The 18,978-nt window shown below is 47.5% G+C and overlaps 5 protein-coding genes across 5 annotated transcripts; 2 read left to right on the forward strand and 3 right to left on the reverse strand.

The window, feature by feature from the left end:
* Window positions 1-5,400: 5,400 nt before the first annotated feature.
* N7510_009499 (uncharacterized protein) lies at window positions 5,401-6,769 on the reverse strand (the record flags this gene model as incomplete). The annotated part of the gene is made up of 3 exons (XM_056981424.1): window positions 5,401-6,185; window positions 6,250-6,440; window positions 6,516-6,769. The coding sequence occupies 3 exons, from the start codon at window positions 6,767-6,769 to the stop codon at window positions 5,401-5,403; spliced, it is 1,230 nt and encodes a 409-aa protein (XP_056829260.1).
* A 2,282-nt stretch (window positions 6,770-9,051) lies between these two features.
* On the forward strand, window positions 9,052-10,703 carry N7510_009500 (uncharacterized protein; the record flags this gene model as incomplete). The annotated part of the gene is made up of 5 exons (XM_056981425.1): window positions 9,052-9,160; window positions 9,211-9,319; window positions 9,376-9,491; window positions 9,555-9,797; window positions 9,865-10,703. 5 exons carry the CDS (start codon window positions 9,052-9,054, stop codon window positions 10,701-10,703), a joined length of 1,416 nt encoding a protein of 471 aa, XP_056829261.1.
* A 1,448-nt stretch (window positions 10,704-12,151) lies between these two features.
* Window positions 12,152-13,409, forward strand: N7510_009501 (purine-nucleoside phosphorylase; the record flags this gene model as incomplete). Its single annotated transcript, XM_056981426.1, has 2 exons — window positions 12,152-12,289; window positions 12,336-13,409. The coding sequence occupies 2 exons, from the start codon at window positions 12,152-12,154 to the stop codon at window positions 13,407-13,409; spliced, it is 1,212 nt and encodes a 403-aa protein (XP_056829262.1).
* A 989-nt stretch (window positions 13,410-14,398) lies between these two features.
* On the reverse strand, window positions 14,399-16,395 carry N7510_009502 (Choline transport protein; the record flags this gene model as incomplete). The annotated part of the gene is made up of 7 exons (XM_056981427.1): window positions 14,399-14,503; window positions 14,574-15,228; window positions 15,287-15,398; window positions 15,454-15,882; window positions 15,936-16,015; window positions 16,074-16,148; window positions 16,202-16,395. 7 exons carry the CDS (start codon window positions 16,393-16,395, stop codon window positions 14,399-14,401), a joined length of 1,650 nt encoding a protein of 549 aa, XP_056829263.1.
* A 1,471-nt stretch (window positions 16,396-17,866) lies between these two features.
* Window positions 17,867-18,897, reverse strand: N7510_009503 (polysaccharide deacetylase family protein; the record flags this gene model as incomplete). Its single annotated transcript, XM_056981428.1, has 3 exons — window positions 17,867-18,106; window positions 18,170-18,538; window positions 18,622-18,897. 3 exons carry the CDS (start codon window positions 18,895-18,897, stop codon window positions 17,867-17,869), a joined length of 885 nt encoding a protein of 294 aa, XP_056829264.1.
* Window positions 18,898-18,978: the final 81 nt, after the last annotated feature.

An 18,978-nucleotide genomic window follows, 5' to 3' on the forward strand; every position in this document is an offset into this window, starting at 1 on the left:
TGTGTCCATGCCCCCATGCGGGCCTCACAGTCCTGGAAACCAAATCGCACCTATGCACTTTGATGTGGACCAAAGTGGTTTCCAAGTGAAGCACTGGATGAAGGTTAGTCTGTTGAGCTGACACGAAACAAAATCCATGACTCACACCTTTTTATCTAGTTCGAGTTAGCGATTTCGCTCTACAAGAACACAAACGGATCTGAGCGGCGCAACCACCTGACTGCTCAGGTTCCTTTCCGTTTACGATCCTGTCATTTGAGAGATGCTAATTTGTCGGTGCCGGCATACGTTTCAAAAAGTCCAGCGCATAACCAACACGAGAATGGTTGTAAGAACAAGGTGACTTCTCAAATGACAAATTGGGAATCTTCAACAAGCAAATATGGCGTCTAGTTCTGCGCTGGGTCTGATTCCAACTTAGCAGTAGTGCCTTTGAATATTCGTCAATAAACAAAATTACCTAGCAAGCCACAGATCCTATCATGATATGAGGTGCATAAAGGAATTGCTCGATCTGAATTGCAAAAATGTAGTATTGATATACTTAGATCTTTTACGCTGTCGAGGTTATATTTATTGCGACCTCCCTTTACCTGCATGCTCCTGAATTGGAATCAAAGCCTGGAAACAGGTGCCGTCAATACAGAGACAAGACTGCACCATCGGAAACAATTCCCAAGATACCTGTACGAGCTACCAAGTTGATAAAAGCTAACTTGGAAATCAAATTCGTCTTCTCATCGTATATATAGTTTCACTTAACGTAATTGTACACCGAAAGTCACAACATACCGAAAGTCACACTTTAATCCGCTCACGCGTCTCCTCCACCAAACACCAAATTCCTCCACAACAAAAGATGCCTCAAAAAAATGACGAAAGGCGGGTCATGTTAGCCCTTCAAGCTATGCAAAATGACCCAAAGTTAAGCGCTCGAGCAGCAGGGAGGATCTATTCTGTGGACCACGAGAAGCTGAGTCGTCGCAAGCGCGGTATACAATCACGACGCGATATTCTGGCCAATTCACGAATTTTGACCGATCTAGAGGAATCAGTCCTTATTCAACATATCCTCGATTTAGCTATCAAAGGATTCCCTCCCCGAGTGTCTATTGTTGGAGATATGGCAAATCGGCTTCTCGCGACACGCGACGCGCCACGCGTCGGGATGCGTTGGGCTTCTAGGTTCATTAATCGCCGCCCAGAGCTCCGAACTCGTTTTCAACGGAGATACGACTACCAGAGAGCTAAGTGCGAAGATCCAGTGATCATTCGTGGCTGGTTTGAGCTTGTACGCAATACAATCGCGAAGTACGGCATTGTGGAGTCAGATATCTACAACTTTGACGAGACTGGGTTTATGATGGGCGTTATCTCTACCGCAACAGTTGTCACAAGCTCAGAGGGACGTATAAAGGCAAAAAAGCTACAGCCTGGTAATCGGGAATGGGTTACGGTAATTCAGGGCGTTAATTCCCAAGGCTGGACGGTGCCGCCATTTATCATTGTTGCGGGCAAAAATCACCTTTCGTCTTGGTACCAAAATAGTGGTTTCCCACCTGACTGGGTAATCGCTGTTACTGATAACGGCTGGACAACAAATGAGAAAGGCGTGGATTGGATTCGGCATTTTGAGAAGCATACTAGAGCCCGAACTACAGGTTGCTATCGCCTTTTGATCCTCGATGGCCATGAGAGCCACCACTCGGACGAATTTGAGGAATACTGCAAAGGAAACAACATTATCACCCTTTGTATGCCTCCTCATTCGTCTCATATCCTTCAGCCACTAGATATTGGGTGTTTTAGCCCATTGAAGAAGGTATATGGCCGACACATCGAGGATATGATGCGGGCTCATATCACCCATATTACGAAGGACGACTTCTTCCCCGCCTTTCGTAGCGCATTCTTTGCTACAATGACGGAAAGCAACATTCAAGGAGGTTTCCGAGGCGCTGGACTTATTCCATTTGACCCGGAAAGTGTGATATCTACACTAGATCTCAAGTTAAAGACGCCAACACCTACAACTTCCCGCCCCCGAACCCCTGAACCCTGGGTTTCTCAGACACCTAATAACCCAATCGAAGCCACTTCGCAGACTACTTTCATCAAGAATCGCATTGCCTATCATAATAATAGCTCTCCAACCTCAATTTACGAAGCTGTCGACCAGTTTGCGAAAGGGACGTCGAAGATTATGCACAAATTGGCGTTGTTGCAGTCAGAGGTTCAGATCCTTCGACAAGCAAATGAAGAGCTTAGTAAACGCCGGAGGGCTAAAAAGACACGTCTACGGCAAGGTGGATCACTTAGTCAACAGGAAGCACAAGATTTACAAGATGAGAGGGACATTATGCAGCAGATAAAGCAGGAAACGCAGGCACGTAGTGGTCGGAAACCAAGGCAAGAAACGCGCGCGCGGCGCTGTAGCAATTGCGGCGAGACCGGACATAACGCACGCACCTGTCAGATTGTAATAGAGACGTCTGAGGAAGAAGATTATTAGTAGTATCAATTGATTTTAGGCGTTGTGGTGGAATTATCGCGATATTTATTATGTGAGCGGATTAAAGTGTGACTTTCGGTATGTTGTGACTTTCGGTGTACAATTACGTTAGTCCTCTGATATAACAATAATTGGCTACTCCTTCGCAATACAATAATCTGAGTTAGAAGCATGTTCTCGTTTAGCCCCTTTGTCCGTTGCTCTAACCCTCTTTCCTTGAAGTTTCGTGGGAATCGGTAACATCAGGCATATTTATTCGAAAGAATTGCTTCTACAATAGACCTTGTGTCGCTTGGATATGGTCATGTGGCATGAGAACCCTCACTGGTGACACGCGCCACTACCATCATGATTTGTGGAGAATCCCAATGTACAAACCCACAAGAAGTAAGCGATAATGTTGTTGTCCATGGTTCAATTTTAATATCTCTAATTCATACATTATTTGTTTGACTTACTACATTTCCAGTTGAGAGGGTAGGAGGAAAAATGAGAGAAAAGGCCGAAATGAGGTTGAGAAGGGCTTGAAAAATACTTCATTTGTAAGTCACTGCTCTTTGTAAATTGGCACACAATTGTTACCATTCTATTTAGAGACGTGGATTTCAATAGAGCCGTCAATTGCCAAAAATCTACGAAGTTTTGATTGTGACCAATAGACCAATAGCAAGTTCTTCGCCTAAATCACGATTGTGCTGTTCCATCAGGGGTTACATCATTGACGTAGGATTTGGATATGAATATATCTCTTGTCATATTGAATGGATCGTCAGAGACACCAAAAATTTAATACAGTTAGAAAATAGTACCAGAACTATTCGTACCCTAATGTACCTCATCAGCTTGAACTACAGAAACAGCTTAAAAGACGAGTATACTGGTCGGTCAAAAGATTCATTTCGGTACATTCGGGCTTCGATGATTATAAAGGACTCAAAGGTTTGATGTAAGTATAAAATAGGATTTTTTTTTATTGCTAATATTTCTAAGATCTACTCTATACCTTTCTTTAGGTAATACTATGTGGTATATACTGTGCTCCTGGCGATGATCCAGATCCATTTGAGCGACCGTGCACGTTATGCTGTGCATAAGATACAGATTCACTGGATTTTATTGAGTTGCGAACTAAACAATAGTTCGTGTGGATCCTGCTCAAGAAATGATACATACTTCATAGTGCTCATGCTCCGCCGACCAGGGCTGGCTGGCGAGTGAATATTCCAAACCCGACCTTTTTCTCTCTTCTGTTTCAATCCCCTGAGCCTCATCCCCTTGGTCTCGCTGCCCCAGCTCCTTTTCTTTCTCTCCCTTTTATTCCTGGGATTGTCCTCCGGTCTGTCTGGCTTCTCTACCGGTCGCTCCACCCTTTCCCTCCGATCTACGAGAGGCCTGTGACCATCCGCTTGCATTCGAGAGGTTTCCACCTCGACCGGATTCTGGTGTCTGGGGAATCACTCTGCGTCTTCGCAGTTTCTCCCACCTTGAATAGAAGTCTCTTCGACCTGTCTCTCCCTTTCCCCTCGCCATTGCACGCTGTGGTAGGCAGGGTCGTCCCACAATCCGCATAGATCCGACCATGAGGACCGAGATGTAGCCCTTCTATACACCGTCAACCTCAACATACATCTCCCACAGCCCGGCTGTCGACGAGTTTCTCGCAAATACTCCTCCACAATTAATACGAGCACCTCGTCTCATACCCTCAAAAACCCACGCCGCGGTCCCATCCAACGCCGCGTCGACCGCGTGCGGCTGGAGTACTACCGCTACGAGGTCACTTTTGGGCTCTACGTGATGACTCCGAGTGAAAAGTTTCGTGGTCCTGACATTATTGCTATGGGCACTGCTTCTATACTTTCCGTCACTACTATATCAAAAGCTCGGCCGCTTCGTGTGGCTGCTGACGGGCCACAGCGGCGAGGAAATAGGCGCCATCCTAGGAATATTCAACAAGCATATGGCAACCCTCGCTCTCCAGCATCCATGGCCGAGAATGCAATGGCCTCATGAGAACCATTGATCCAAGGCTGCTGGCCTCATTGTATATATAAGACTTCGAGATCCGATGGGACTTCCGATTTGGCTATTCATAAACACCCGTATCCAGCCTGACATCCGATACATGCTGATCGTCGGGGAGTTTATCTACCCCTTGCTCTTCTTATTCCTTCTTTTTGGCGTTTTGGGGGGAAGCGATATACCACATTCGTTCGAGCGCGACGCAATCTCGGCACTTAGACCGATTGATACGCAGCAGATGCGCCTTCGGCGGGCCAATTGTCTATACGACCTGAACATGAGCACCATATGGAAAGCGAGGATTTGTTGTCTTGTTTGATTTTGTTTGCTCTGGCTTGGATCGTCTTCTATGGGGTCTATGTACAGCTACCCGACTGTATTGCTACATTGCAAGTCGTTTTCGGTACGTAGAGTTGGTGGTTTTCTGATTGCGTTGCAATTATCATAGATTTTACAATCTGGGTGTGTGTGTTATTTACCCTGACCCCTCGCAAAAAGTTGAAGCTCTGAATTGAGGTACAAGTGTGATGATATTCTAACTATAAGGAAAGGTCCAGCTATTTGTAGTCGCAGTAGTTCACCTCCCTAGTGCCTAGCGAAGTGGCAGCCTAACGGGTTCGCTACTAAGGTATAGGGGCATATACATGAATATCTCGCTAGCACCTGAGTTTCAGGGGCCAGTGATCAGTCTTGGAATTATACTGAGTCGTACCTAGAACTTTCCCACGAGTCTCTATTGCTCAAATCCGTAAAACCACCACAGCAGGTGTATCGTGAGACGTATCATGACAGTTCTACACTGTGTTTCTGGTCTTAAACTTAGGTGCCATTTGGCTTGCTCATGGAGTAACAGCCTTGTCGTATTTCTAAACGATGGCATGGCCCACAACTTGAGCACGCTTGCCTGTTCCAATGCCATCCACGCCGGCCTCCTGATTCTCGCCAAGCCAGGGTTTCTTGGCTTCTCCCAGGATGCCTTCCATCATGAAGTAGACGAAGAGTCCCAAGACGATCAGGACGAATGCAATTGGGTATAGCCAGTAGACCTGGTAGTGGAAGAGCTGAATACCGATGATCAACCCCCAAAAGTTCATCGTTAACATCGAGATGTTGAAGAAGACGGCCGAGGAAATTCGGAACATGATGGGTGCCAAAGTATAGAAGATGAACAGCATGATGGTGTAGCCCGCCAAGTATCCTCCAATGGCGCTGTTCCACGTGGCCGTCTGGAACTGCGTGCGGTTGAAGATGGCGGCCTGGACTCCGTTGATCAGCATGCCCCAGAAGGCAAGCTGACCTACCACCTCATACATGGGCCGCTTAGACACCAAAAACTCCTGGAACACGTTGTCCACCGCGTACAGAGTCGAGCTGAGCAAGGCAAATCCATCACCTTTTACCAAGTTCTCTCCCGGGTAGTTCGCGCCGCGCAGATAGTCCGAAGCGATCAACAAGCCTAGTCCTCCGCACGCGACCAAAATGCCGAGGTATTGCGTTAGGTGGTAGCGAACTTTGAGAACAACATACGAAATGATAACCACGCAAACGACGGTCCAAAATCCGAATAGCTCAGCACTAAGGAGAGTCGTATAGTCGTACGCCAGGACGATGAAGTAATTCCCCTCCACGTCGAAGAATGCAAGAATGATGTCTGAATGATGAATGCAATTAGTCCAGTACTGCATAAAGCAATGCGAAAGCGGCACTTCACATACAGCGCCAGCCGTCACGCCACACCATCCGAGCCCACTTCTTGAACCCATATTTGTACAGCGTGAAGCCCGTGTAAACGATGTTCAGGGAGACATAAACGAAGAACGTCTGGAAGGCGGGAATATTGTTGCCTCCCCGTGCCATCAGGTTCGTAAACGTAGACGACCCAGTGTTCGCCAGAGCCAATGCTTGCCTGGCCGAGCAAGAAATGTTAGTTATTATTGATCAAAGTTGAATACTGGTTCCCCTCAAAGATGACAGTACTGACCCGAGAGCAAGGGTGATCCAAAATTCGCGGGTCTTCATGTAGGCAAAGAAGCGCCGTGCCCAGTGCTGACCGCCCAGCTCACCATCTTGATGTCTTTCCGTGACATCCGTACTCGCAACCGGATGCTCTGTCTCCACCTGATTTCCGTCGATAGGTTCTGTCACCGAACCGTATGCAGATTTCTCCGCATGCTCGTCGTATGTAGGTGGTGACGCTTCAATCGGAGAAACGCGGGGTGCTTGCGAGACAACCATGGTGAGAGTCAAAGTATCGAGAACTCCTAGCCCAATTTGACTGGTACCAACGGGGGGATTGAGGGAGCTTTGTCATAGAGAGTAAGCGCAAAGCCCCTGAAGTCGCTCACTACAGCAAGGATGAGGAATTAGTCGGTGGACGAGGGAAATCTCGACTGTGTGCAGAGCGGGGAAACTATAACTTATACGTGAAATTTTCGGTTGTTTTTCCGATCCGTAGACCAGAAAAAGAGAAAAGCAGGTCTGAACGTGTCTAGACTAAGGAGATGATAATATGAACATGAGCGTCTTTGATTGGTTGAAAAATCTTTTCCTTTAGTGCACAGACCATTTTCTTCTTAGATTAGGGTGTAAGTACAGTGGGGAGACATCAGTATTTGGCTAGCACTAAAATTTACTAATTCGAAATAGGATAAAGCGGTATTAAATTGACCCCCCGTTACATAGAGAATACCTGCGACGATAATTATGTCGGAGTCTGGAATTCGCGTGTCCACTGGTAAACTTACTAGGTAGTGTCATGTGACAATGATTGAAAACGAGGGTATTCAGGTCTAGCTATCATGACTAAATTTATAGTAGAGAACCGTAAAAAAACCCTACATACAGGTGAAATCTGGCCACATCGGGGCACAATTCCCTGATTGGGAAATTGTCGTATGAGTCAGCGTCAGGATGCGGCAGCTAGATAAATTAATTACCTGGGGGCCATTATACTGATATATTAAAACTAACGACTCAACCTCGCTCGCGCTATCTAAGTATGGGACGCGTCGCGTTGCATCGTCTAATATTGATTGTTTGATCATGAAAGTTTCTCTCTCGCGACCCTATTATTGTATACGCGAGGGTCTTATAAAGGATTGTATATAGTCTGATTCTTAAGGGTCCCCTCGGTAAGCGCCCTGATCTGGCCACCACCACAGACGATATCATCCGCTTTAGAGACTACCGGCTTAGGCTTGTGCATGCCCAAAGTAATTTGATTCCCGTCGTCTGATTGGTCCACAACCCCCCCCCTTTTTTTTTGGTACCCTGTTTTAGCTATCTCATGAAAATTTTGATCCCCTACTTCTCCGCGGTGCGCGCTGAGGGGGGAAGTGATGAAGTGGCTGCCTGAGGTGTGAGCGGCCGCCACCCTGGATAGATATGATTTCCATTTTGGGAGAATACTCAGTGAATACAACTCCCTCCACTTCTTTGCTCTCCTTCATGATCTAGCTCCTTCTCAGGTATCTGCCGTGGCACTTCAGCTTCCCCTGAGTCTCACCGCCATTAAAAGTGCTTTGATTCGTACTAAGTAGTACGGACCGTGGGGCTTATGTCTGACCACATGATTATCGTGTCGTTCCAATTTAGCAGGAGAAATTGTTTGGAATGAAAGACTGGCCCTTTACCCCCATTTCCAAGTTGTCTACCTTGATCAAAGATGCTGTGGCATATTAGTATGATAACTAAAAACAAATTATTTAGTGACTACTGTGCACAGGACTCATGATCTAGCCGCCGGGCCATAACTTTCTACAGCTCCGAACACCATGATTGAGCATTTAAAGGGCCTCGCAATGCCAGAAGTCACTTTTTTTTCGAAAAATCTCCTATTATGTTGACAAAGCATCAGCCAGACATTCTTAAATTCTTGATTTGCATATCCAGCACAAACATTTTTGCCACGACGGAGATCAGAGTGTTCCTTGGAAACTCCTAAGCGTCGTCTAACGGTGAGCAAGAAAACAAAGGCCGGAACGCCTTCTATGGTGACTGATATCCGATACACATCTTAGCCACCCCCATATAGCGATATTCGGGCCACCGAGCCAAAATCTGACGATCCTGATGTTGATATGGTAGGCCTCCTACTGGTCGACTTGGGCTTGTACTTGGCAGCACCTACTTACTTGAGACTAGTGTGGAGACTAGTGTCCACCTTGCTTAGCCTGGATCTGAGCGCCGTGCACTAATGGGAACACGAGAAAGTGACAGCCCCCAAGGGTATGTGCGTGGCCTAGACCCACGGACTGGCCGATAAAGAAAATCACAACATCAGCCGCGGTATATCGCAATTCTTTTAATTATGACGCTATCCACGTCTACGTACATTGTATGGTACATTGAGTGTTAGCGCTAAGAAAAGAAAGTCAAAAGCAAAAAATACCCCGTAATCCTTGTGCAATCCGCTCTTGCGCCTACCTTAAATGCTGCAGCGTCCCTGTAGATCTTCCCCTCTACACTCCTCTTTCTCTTCGTAGATTTGTTTGCGGACTCCATCGGCGAAATTCACAATGGTTCAACCTCAGGAGGTCGATGAGAAGAAGCCGGTGGGCTATGCGCTTGGAACAGAGGTCGATGTCTCGAGCTCCTTTGACACCATCACGGCTCTCATTGCTGAAGGTAGGAAACAGCAACTCGTAGTGTCAGGATCATTTGGCTCACGATCCCAGATCACGAACATGATATCAAACTTCGGACTATGTCCTGGCAGAAGACCGCCTGTCTGCTCGCAGGCGACCAGGTCTGCCTGGCCATCATGGCCCAGTCGTGGTCTCTCTCGTGAGTTAAGACTCATACTAAGGCAACACGGCACAATTGAAACTGATGCCCGGCAGTGTGCTAGGATGGGTGCCCGGCATCATCACCATGGTTCTCTCCGGCACTCTCTTCTGGATCACCTCCATCACCATGCACAAGTACATTATGAAACATCCGCAAATCAAGGACATCTGTACGTGGAATATCAGTCTCTTCTTTTTCATCGGACCCAGCCTAATCAATTGGTTATCTACAGGCGACTTCGGATACTACATTTTTGGAAGGAACCGGGCTGCCTATGTCTTCTCTGCATTTATGCTGCTTGCCAACAACATCTTGCTCATCGGCTTCCACGTCCTCACTGGCGCAAAGGTTCTGAATACCTTGTCTGGCCACACGCTATGCACTGCTGTCTTCTCCGTTATTGTCACACTCATGGGCATTGTCATGTCCCTTCCGCGAACTCTGCGCCATGTCAGCTTCATGTCAATATTTTCCTGTGAGTGCCCTCCCATGACCGAACAACGCTCTCACGAGGTTCTTTGCTCACTGTAACTCTCGCACAGCTGCCTGCATGGGACTCGCCATCCTGCTCTTCCTCATTTTCGCCGGTATCGAGACGGCTCCTCTATACGGATACAACGGCAACTACCCAACGGACGGACTCGTGAAAACCTACGCATTTCCCCTTCCAGGAACCACCTGGGTGGCCTGCATGAACGCCGTGTTGAACATCACCTTCCTCTGGGTTCCGCAGATCCTTTTCCCAACCTTCATCGCCGAGATGGAACGGCCCCAAGACTTTCCCAAAGCCCTGGCCGTTCTAGCTGTCATCTCGGCCATTCTATTCATCGTGCCTCCGGCAATTGGGTTCCGATATCTAGGCCAATACTCCACAGCACCCGCCTTTGGCAGTCTAGGTGTGATCTCATACAAGAAAGCGTCCTTCGGATTCGTGATCGTGCCGACGCTCATTATCGGCGTAATCTACGCCAATGTTACGGCCAAATTCATCTATACTCTCACAATGGGCAAGTCTCGACATGCGCACAGCAACACCGTTATCGGGTGGGGTGTCTGGATCCTGGTTATGATCGGCATCTGGCTGCTTGCCTTCGTTTTCTCTGAAGTCGTGCCCAGCATGGGTGATTTCCTCTCTCTGCTCAGCGCGGCGTTTGATTCTTTCTTTGGTTTCATCTATTTCGCCGTCGCTTACTGGCAGTTGTATCGTGGTCAGCTGTTCTCTAGTCTAGGGCGAACGGCTGAGACTCTGCTCTATGTTTTCATTTTTGCTGTGGGATTGTTCCTGCTGGGTCCCGGACTGTATGCTGCCATCGAGGCTATTATCGCCGATTACTCGGGATCTGTGACGCCGGCTTTTACTTGTGCTAACATGGCTATCTAATTGTTTTATCCGCTAGGCCCTTGTGCCCGATGTCACGAAAGAAACCCCATATCGTTAATAATGTGTAATGTATTCCACAAGCGAGTGGCCGCATAGGCGCGCGGGCCACTCCAGAACACCATTTTAAATGCATTGTGTCATTCACCATGTCCAGTTGCATCAGCTGGGTTTGAATTAGTAGATGTACCAGGGGAAATGACGCGATCTCTAGGGGTAGATATCTGGCTGGGAGTGAACTTTCCAGCCAGCAAATTCTAAATCAATTCCAAAGAAAGTAGGTAACACAGGCCTCTTGTTTAACCACTTAAGACTGCGGGGATAGTAGTATCGCTAAGGGTCCAGACGCTCATATAATCTCAGTATATATTGCATCTTTTGATTATACCTTACAATTACACGGTCAAATACCAATCACGAGAGCCATCCTTAAACGCTTTGGATGCCAAAAAGAGCTATTGGGGAATCTTTTTGCAAAAGTATGAAGATTAGTTTCATCTGGTCTACCCCTCTCCAAGCAGTTGCTACATATAAATACCAAAATCTTGAAACAGCCACATGGTGAGTGAGATTCTTGTTTCTAGGTGGGTCATTCCGGGTTGGCTTGATCTACATCTGCATCGATCCATCTCCGACCGAGCACAGATGCTCGGCAGTCACTGTGACCAGACATGACGGAACTCCGCTTGACGGGACTACGCTTGACGGGACTACGCTTGACGGGACCGCGTTTGGCATCACTGCGATTAAAGACTGCGTTTGAAGACTACGTTTGACAGGTGATACAGGACATAGAATGTTGTAGATAAGTAGAGACTCTTCCTCTGTCTCTTTTTCCTTTTCTCAACTTGGACTTCCCCGACCATGGCACTCAAATTGAATTCTTTGTTTTTTTTCCTTCTTGACCTAGCACCTGGACACGCTTACCTCTGTTTTCTCAAACAACATTAATAATACTATAAGTAGATATGAAATGCATCTAAATATTTGTATAAAGTAAACTTTAATTAGCAGATAAGAATTTGCTTCTGGGATCGCATAGATGAAGCAATAATAAACGACACGATGATCGTTGTCGGCGGCGAGCTCCTATCGCCAGTGGGGCCTGACACCAATCCTTCCAGAATTTTCCACGATAACACCTCATTTTACCCAAAAGGATCTAATCTTCTGGACCGGTCCTTGGCCACAATTGGCCTAGAGCCAAGACAAGTGTCGTGCGCTTATCTCCCTTATCATCGTTGATCTTGCCTTGGCTAGGATGAAGGTAGCGTTAATCGTGACATTAGATAGGAGGCCCCCGTCGCCAGGTCCAATTAATTGACTAACATGGATAAAGAAAAGGGAAGGATCGGCAATATAAGTTGCGTGATTTCCGCATCGCTTCTCTAGAGTGCTCACGTTCTGCAGGTTCCCCGTTTCAAAATAGAAGAACACAAGAGAAGAAAATTATGCAGCTTCTTCAGTCAATGACCGGCTTTATGCTCGCGGGTGGGTTTGCCTCCATTGCAGCTGGGAAGACAATCCCGTTTCGCCCGGAACCCAAGGACAACATTAAGATCGCCCCTAAGGTGTTCCTTGTGACCATGGTATGCTTTTCCTCTTCGGAATAGGATACTATCCTAACAGAGCCAGTTCGAACCCGAAGCCGCCGCCTGGTGGGGAATCCCCGAGTTCAACGTGCTTGCCCGCAACATTACCATCCCCGGCATGTCCCCCATCTACCCCGACGTACACTGCACGGAAGACTTCGAGGTCTGCCAGCTTACGACAGGCGAGTCCGAGATCAACGCGGCCTCCACCATCTCCGCCGTTGCCTTGTCTCCAGTCTTCGACCTGACGCAGACCTACTTCATGATCGCCGGCATCGCCGGCATCAACCCCAAGGTCGCCACCATCTCCTCCGTCACCTTCGCTCGCTATGCCGTTCAAGTCGCCCTCCAGTACGAGATTGACCCCCGCGAACTGCCCGCTAACTACTCCACCGGCTACATCCCCTTCGGGGAATACTACCCCGGTCAATACCCGTCCAGCCTCTACGGAACCGAAGTTTTCGAGGTAAACGCCGCCTTACGCGAAAAGGCCGTGGCGTTCGCCCGTCAGGCGAAGCTTGCCGACACCACCATCGCTCAGGATTACCGCGCCAAGTACGCCACCGTTGACGGCCTGTACGAGGCCGCCACCAAATCCCCCAGCGTCGTGGAGTGTGACGGCGCTACCAGCGACGTCTACTTCTCCGGCGATATCCTTGGCGAAGCTTTCGGCAATTTTACCGCCCTCATCACCAACGGCACGGGTGTATACTGTGCCACGGCACAGGAGGACAATGCTACCCTCGAGGCCCTGCTGCGCGCCGCCTACCATAAGCTGGTGGATTTCTCGCGCGTGATCGTCATGCGCACGGCGTCGGACTTTGATCGCCCGTATCCTGGGGAGTCGGCAGTTGAGAACCTGCTGTATGTGAACCAGGATGCATTTGAGCCAGCTGTGGAGAACCTGTACAATGCGGGGATCAAGGTGGTGGAGGGCATCCTGAACGAGTGGGAGAAGACATTCAAAGTCGGGATCATGCCCACCAATTATATAGGGGATATCTTTGGCACGCTGGGAGGCACGCCTAACTTCGGTCCTGGACGCATTGAAGCCTTGGAGGAAGCCGGCGTGATGAAGAAGAGAGATTTGATTGGCAGCTATCGCCTGCGCAAGTAATCTCATTCTCTAGGTAGGTGGATGTATACAACTTAACTGTATAAATTAGTAGATTATGTATGAATTAGAATATAATGCTAGATCGTACTTACAGTCACATTGATACTTCATATCTCCACTCAGCTCAACACTACCTTATTCACGCAGCTGGAGTAATTGCAGATACACACCCCTCTAGCAGTCAATTAGGAGTTTGATCTTGAGTAGACTTTCGCAAAGCCCAACTTGGGCCCAAGACATCGACCCAAAACCCAACGCGGACCCAACTGAACCCAGTGCTGTGTCCAATTAAACCACTCTAGGGCCAGCTCAACATAGCTTTTAAATTCAATAGAAGCCTAAGCATGTTGTGAATTATGAATTGTAACTGTAAACCACGTTAGATGCTTTACTCTTATTTGTCCTGGTATATGTAACTTTTTTTATTAGGCTTATTATAGATTTCTCTAGCTACAGTATATGTATATAATTGTAGTAGCAAGTAAAATTACTTAATAAGGAAGTTAGAATAGATTTATAATACGCTTGTCAATATATATATTTGTGCAGGATGGAGTAGCACCACTTTTTCTAAGGATTATGTACTTAACGTTGAAAGAAGGCGACCCGAGTGTCTGGCTAGGCCATGAAGGCCACGCCTAGTGACCACCCCGATCTTATAGCCCAGTGAACAACCTTGAAATCAACCCCAAGAGTCCATATAAAGGTATAGGACAGATAAATGACCTCAAAGTGGCAATCTAAGTGTCTCGCTGGGTAGTCAAGGTCACACCTAACCACTATCCTAACCTCCTAGGCAAATGCTTCAGTAAGGAGATAATACTATATATATAGTGCACCTAAAGAGCGAATACCGGACAGTTAACAATATAAAGCAGTACTAGACCTTGAAAAATCTGTTGATTGGTGTTTCTTTCTGTTTGAACCTCCCGAACACGTGAGATAAGGCTGCAAGAGACATGACAGATATCACAGATTCCCTTCTGCTATTATAATGGGACGGAAGCCTCCACCTTCTCTTTATCCTCGACGGGTGAACGCGATTGTCCTTCATGCAACGCCTCTTCTCCCTCGAGGATCTGGGGAATGTATTTCTAAACGCAAAATGAGTTTCATTGATTCTTTTCTCAAGACTCAGCTCCAAGAAGAGAAAAGATTACTTACCGGACCTTCATAATTCGAGCGCGCCCTGAACCGCCACCACAATGTCACAAAGGCTGTAAAGCCACCTACAATCACACTGACATAGTTCATGTTGGCTGCATTGACGGGTTGAACAAAAGGAAAGCAAAACACGATGTCCGAGAAAGCAATGTACAGTATCGAAATTGTGTTGACGAGCCAGCCCCATCGACCGAGGTGGAATGGTCCCGGCAGGATGGATTTACGGCCAGCCGCCATATGAGAGGCGATTGCAATGCCGTATGAGATAGTTGTCAGGACCACAAAAGACCCCACGAAGGCGTTAAAGGCAGTGGTGTTTCCCACGTAGATACACCCGACGCACGTGGTGACAATGGCACAGAGCACGTTTGCTCGGATCGGATTGTCCCAGCGCTCAGAAACTTTAGCAAAATAGTCGCTGAAAGGGGTTGCCCTGTCACGCGCCAGGGCCCAGAACATGCGTCCCGACGCGATGAATGTATCGGGGAGCGCAACAAAGTACGCCAGGAAGATAACGCAGGTAAGGCCGACAGCGCCCGCCTGGGATCCGGTCGCCTGGAGGTAAATTCCGGTCAATGGGAAGCTGGACTGGATGTTGAGGACGCTATCAAGGTCGACAATGGAATAGGCAAGGCCCACGACGAAAGCGAATGCACTAAATAAAACATTCTTTAGCATCGACAAAAGGTGTAAACGGGATGCATGTTTCTTACGTTGCAAAACCGAGAATGAGCTGGAAAAACATGGCTTTAGGTACAGCTACTTCTGGACGTTTCACCTCTTCCGCGAGGTGAGTGGTGCAGTCTGGTGTGCCGACCGAGTACGCTGGTAGAGACTTAGTCAAGTAATGCCCGTACTGGAGAGAATTGAGCTGCCTTACCGCCATTCAACATGCCCATGATGAACACAAGCCCGTTGTTCGACCATCCCGTCCCATTAACAAAGCTTCGCCATACAAACTCGTTGGTCGCATGCACTTTGGGCATGGCGGCGAGCACAATGATTGACACAAAGACACCGCTGACCATCACAAACGCTCCGACATAGTTTAACATCGGTAAAAAATTGTTCCCGCAGCAGACAATGAAGCATCCCAGCCAATTGAGCAGCTGGAAGGCAATGAAGACCATCCATGGCTTCCATACCACTTCCGGGTGGCTGATCAAATACATCTGCACTAGCGCGTTACCGAGAATGGCACACGTCGACGACGTTGCAAACACCCAGGCGAGGAAGTTGAACCAGCCAGCGTAGAACCCAACGATTCGGCCATACTTGGGACCCGCAACGACGGTGGCCCAGTGGTATACTGTTCGTCCTCAGCTGTTGATATTCACAAAGATGGCACAGGAAACTGCTTACCTCCACCAGATGATGGGATCGAGCTCGCCAATTCAGCCAAGGACATGGTGATGACCCCATACGCGAGGGAGACTGCGATTCTGCTGAAATCAGTTCACATCCTATTTGTTTATCTAAGCTTGCAGGAAGCTCACGTACAACTCATAGAGCACTCCAGCCAGACCACCATTGTAGATGGCAACAAGGATACTACCACCCAGCGCAGACCAAGCACTGCTCTGAATCAGCCAACACTGTCTGTCTGTAACGGTTGTTTTCAAACATACTTCCCATTGACAAACCCCATGGCGGCAATGCTGTATGTCGAGAAGTTCCGGCGTAACTCCTGTTTGTGCCCTAGTGCTTGTAGTTTCCGAGCATCTTCATCCTCAGGAAGCGTCTGCTCTAGATCCGACTGGATCTTGGGAGTCATAGGCGCCACAATGGGCTCAATGGCCGTAGCCTTCTGCTGTGACTGCATGGTTGTGCAAGAGATAACGGTTCTTAAAAGCTACGTGCAGTTGTCAAGAACATCACTCGCGAGTTTCGATTGTTAAAGACATCGATTAGGCCATTATTATACCATTAATCTTGCGCTTCCAAGACTAGTAATTGTATAACCCTATACCTAACATGGAAAAGTATAGTTCTGAACGAGTCAGGGGCGCCAAAGACACTATCTAGCGGTTTGGAACTTTATCGCCGCACGCGTAATCCGTATCCCGAAGATATGGGACCGTGCATAATTGGCTCTCTAGCTTCTAGCTCAGAGAGAATAGTCACCAGTCTCTAGCTGAAAATACTCTGTCCTAAGCTCGCGGTAATCGGGACTCGCTGGGATACGCCATCGACCTTCCTCTTTGGAAATGTGCTGCTCAGCCTGTTGCGAATCTGCGAAGGCGATAAGCCCCGTGGATCCTCCTTTTGACACCAGTGCTCCTAGATACCGGCTAAACTTAGCGAGACTATTCATGCTGAAAGTATAGACGTCAATATATTAACAGGCTTTGCCCTATCGCCCGGCCATCGTGAGCGTCTTATTGGTGGCTGACTCGTCAGCTCAATTATAGCGTTTCTCCTTGATTTCCGTTATCAGCAGACACAGCAGAGGAAACGTACGAAGTATGATCAGAGAATAAGGGAAGCCCGAGGCAGCAGAAGTCGTATCTAAACGAATAATAATGGAGAGGTTTTGCCAAAATTTCCAAATACATGTTCCCAATCAGTTTCTGCCCGACTTATTACGACTATACCTAAGTTGAACTATTCTTAAAATTGATGACAATAATAAACAACATTCGAATGTTTAGATGGATTACATTTTGCAATAATAATGATAGAGATTTTACATCACTTTATGATTTGACTACTATATTTGGCTCTCTTACTATTCTAAGCCCCACAATTGCCAAAAATGGATACTTCGATCTCTTGTACTGTATTTATAGCTATTTTTGTTCTACAATGGCATCAATACGACGCAGAAGAGGCTGTTCTGTGCCAATATGACTGATATGAGAGGAGGGGGCTACAATAAGAGAATTAACTAGGTCCTAACAAGGGCTAGCCCCCTAGTCCCAATTCGCCGAAGTTTAGACCAAGATTCCGGCGAGGACAAATTCAAAATGGGACCAGATGAGTCAGATTATTCAATCGCCTACTACACTACGTCTAGTGTCCATCCAGAAATGGACGAACTTGTAATTTTCTCGCTACCAAATCTCTCTACTAGATCTCGGTCTATCTCTATACTTGAAGTGAAACCATCCGTCAGGGAATCGAAGTAAGCCCTATCATGTCACCATGGGCGCTTGAGACTGCCAATCACTATGTAATCCATTCTGACGCTTTTTCTCTGGTGACTATCTCGCATTCAATGTTCACTGCTCAGTATTCACAGACATCGTTGTTTCATATTTACGCGCCCGCACCCACATAAATTGCTTCTGCTTCTACTTCCTTGGATTCTTCTGCCGATACCAATCATTGATGTCCTGGTACTCCACCCATTCCACTCCCGGCTTTGACTTGGTCCAGAGCAGAAACCTCTCCACCATACGAATCACATGCGGTAGGCCCGTGGTGTCCGGATGCAGTGTCATAGGGAAGACGAATTCGTCGTAGTTCTCGTAGAAATACTCGAAACGTTCTTTCCACATGTATTCGACGGTGCGTGGATCGATCCAGCCGTTCTGTTCAACAGCGCTGCCGCGTTAGAAACGCCATTTCAAGCTCTATACATTAATTTCACATACCGCGTTGTCGACATTTTGCAAATACTGCATCGGCATCATGTCTTCCATGTACCAGCTGCACGGAATCTCAACAATGTTGCGTTTGTTTTGGCCGTACGTAAATGGCTTCATCCATTCCTCGGCAGGCTTTTCGTATTGTACTTTCGTCCACTGGTGTCCATCGACAAACCAGTAAGGCAGGCAATCGTGTGCCGACAATGAATTGTCATATTCGACCCCGAGCTCCTCAAGCATGTCGGCCTGTGTTTCTGACAGTTGATTAAATGGCGCACAGGTACCTCTAGGTGACTTTCCAGTGAGTTCCTTGATTAAATTATAGCATTTGAGCATGATCGCGCGCTGCTGTTCGACCGTGCATTTTCGGGGGTCCTGTTAAAGTCATATGCGTCCGTCAGCATACTTCGCGATTAAAACGTTGTGTTTCAACATAATTGTCGCATGACAATAGGTACCTCATGTGAATATCCATGCAATCCAATTTCATGCCCAGCCTCGACGACCTTTTTGCATTGTTCCGGAAACGTCTCGATCGAGTGCCCGGGGATGAACCACGTTGATTTGACGCTATGTTTCTTGAACAGGTCAAGAATGCGTTGCACGCCGACCTCGCCCGCGAAGAGACCGCAGGAAATGTCTGATATGGAATCTTCACCACCGTAGGTGCCTAGCCAGCCAGCAACGGCGTCGATATGCACACCAAACGCACAGAGGACTTTCTTAGGTGCCATGTTAACCTTCTTTCGTCGGCTGAATACTGCAGAAAGGAGAGTCAGTTTATGTGGATGGATTGATTGTCCTTTTCTTCACTG

This window comes from Penicillium lagena (genome assembly GCF_028827675.1).
Source record: "Penicillium lagena strain IBT 129212 chromosome Unknown utg000007l_segment0_segment0, whole genome shotgun sequence".
In the NCBI taxonomy this organism is placed as follows: Eukaryota; Fungi; Ascomycota; class Eurotiomycetes; order Eurotiales; family Aspergillaceae; genus Penicillium; species Penicillium lagena.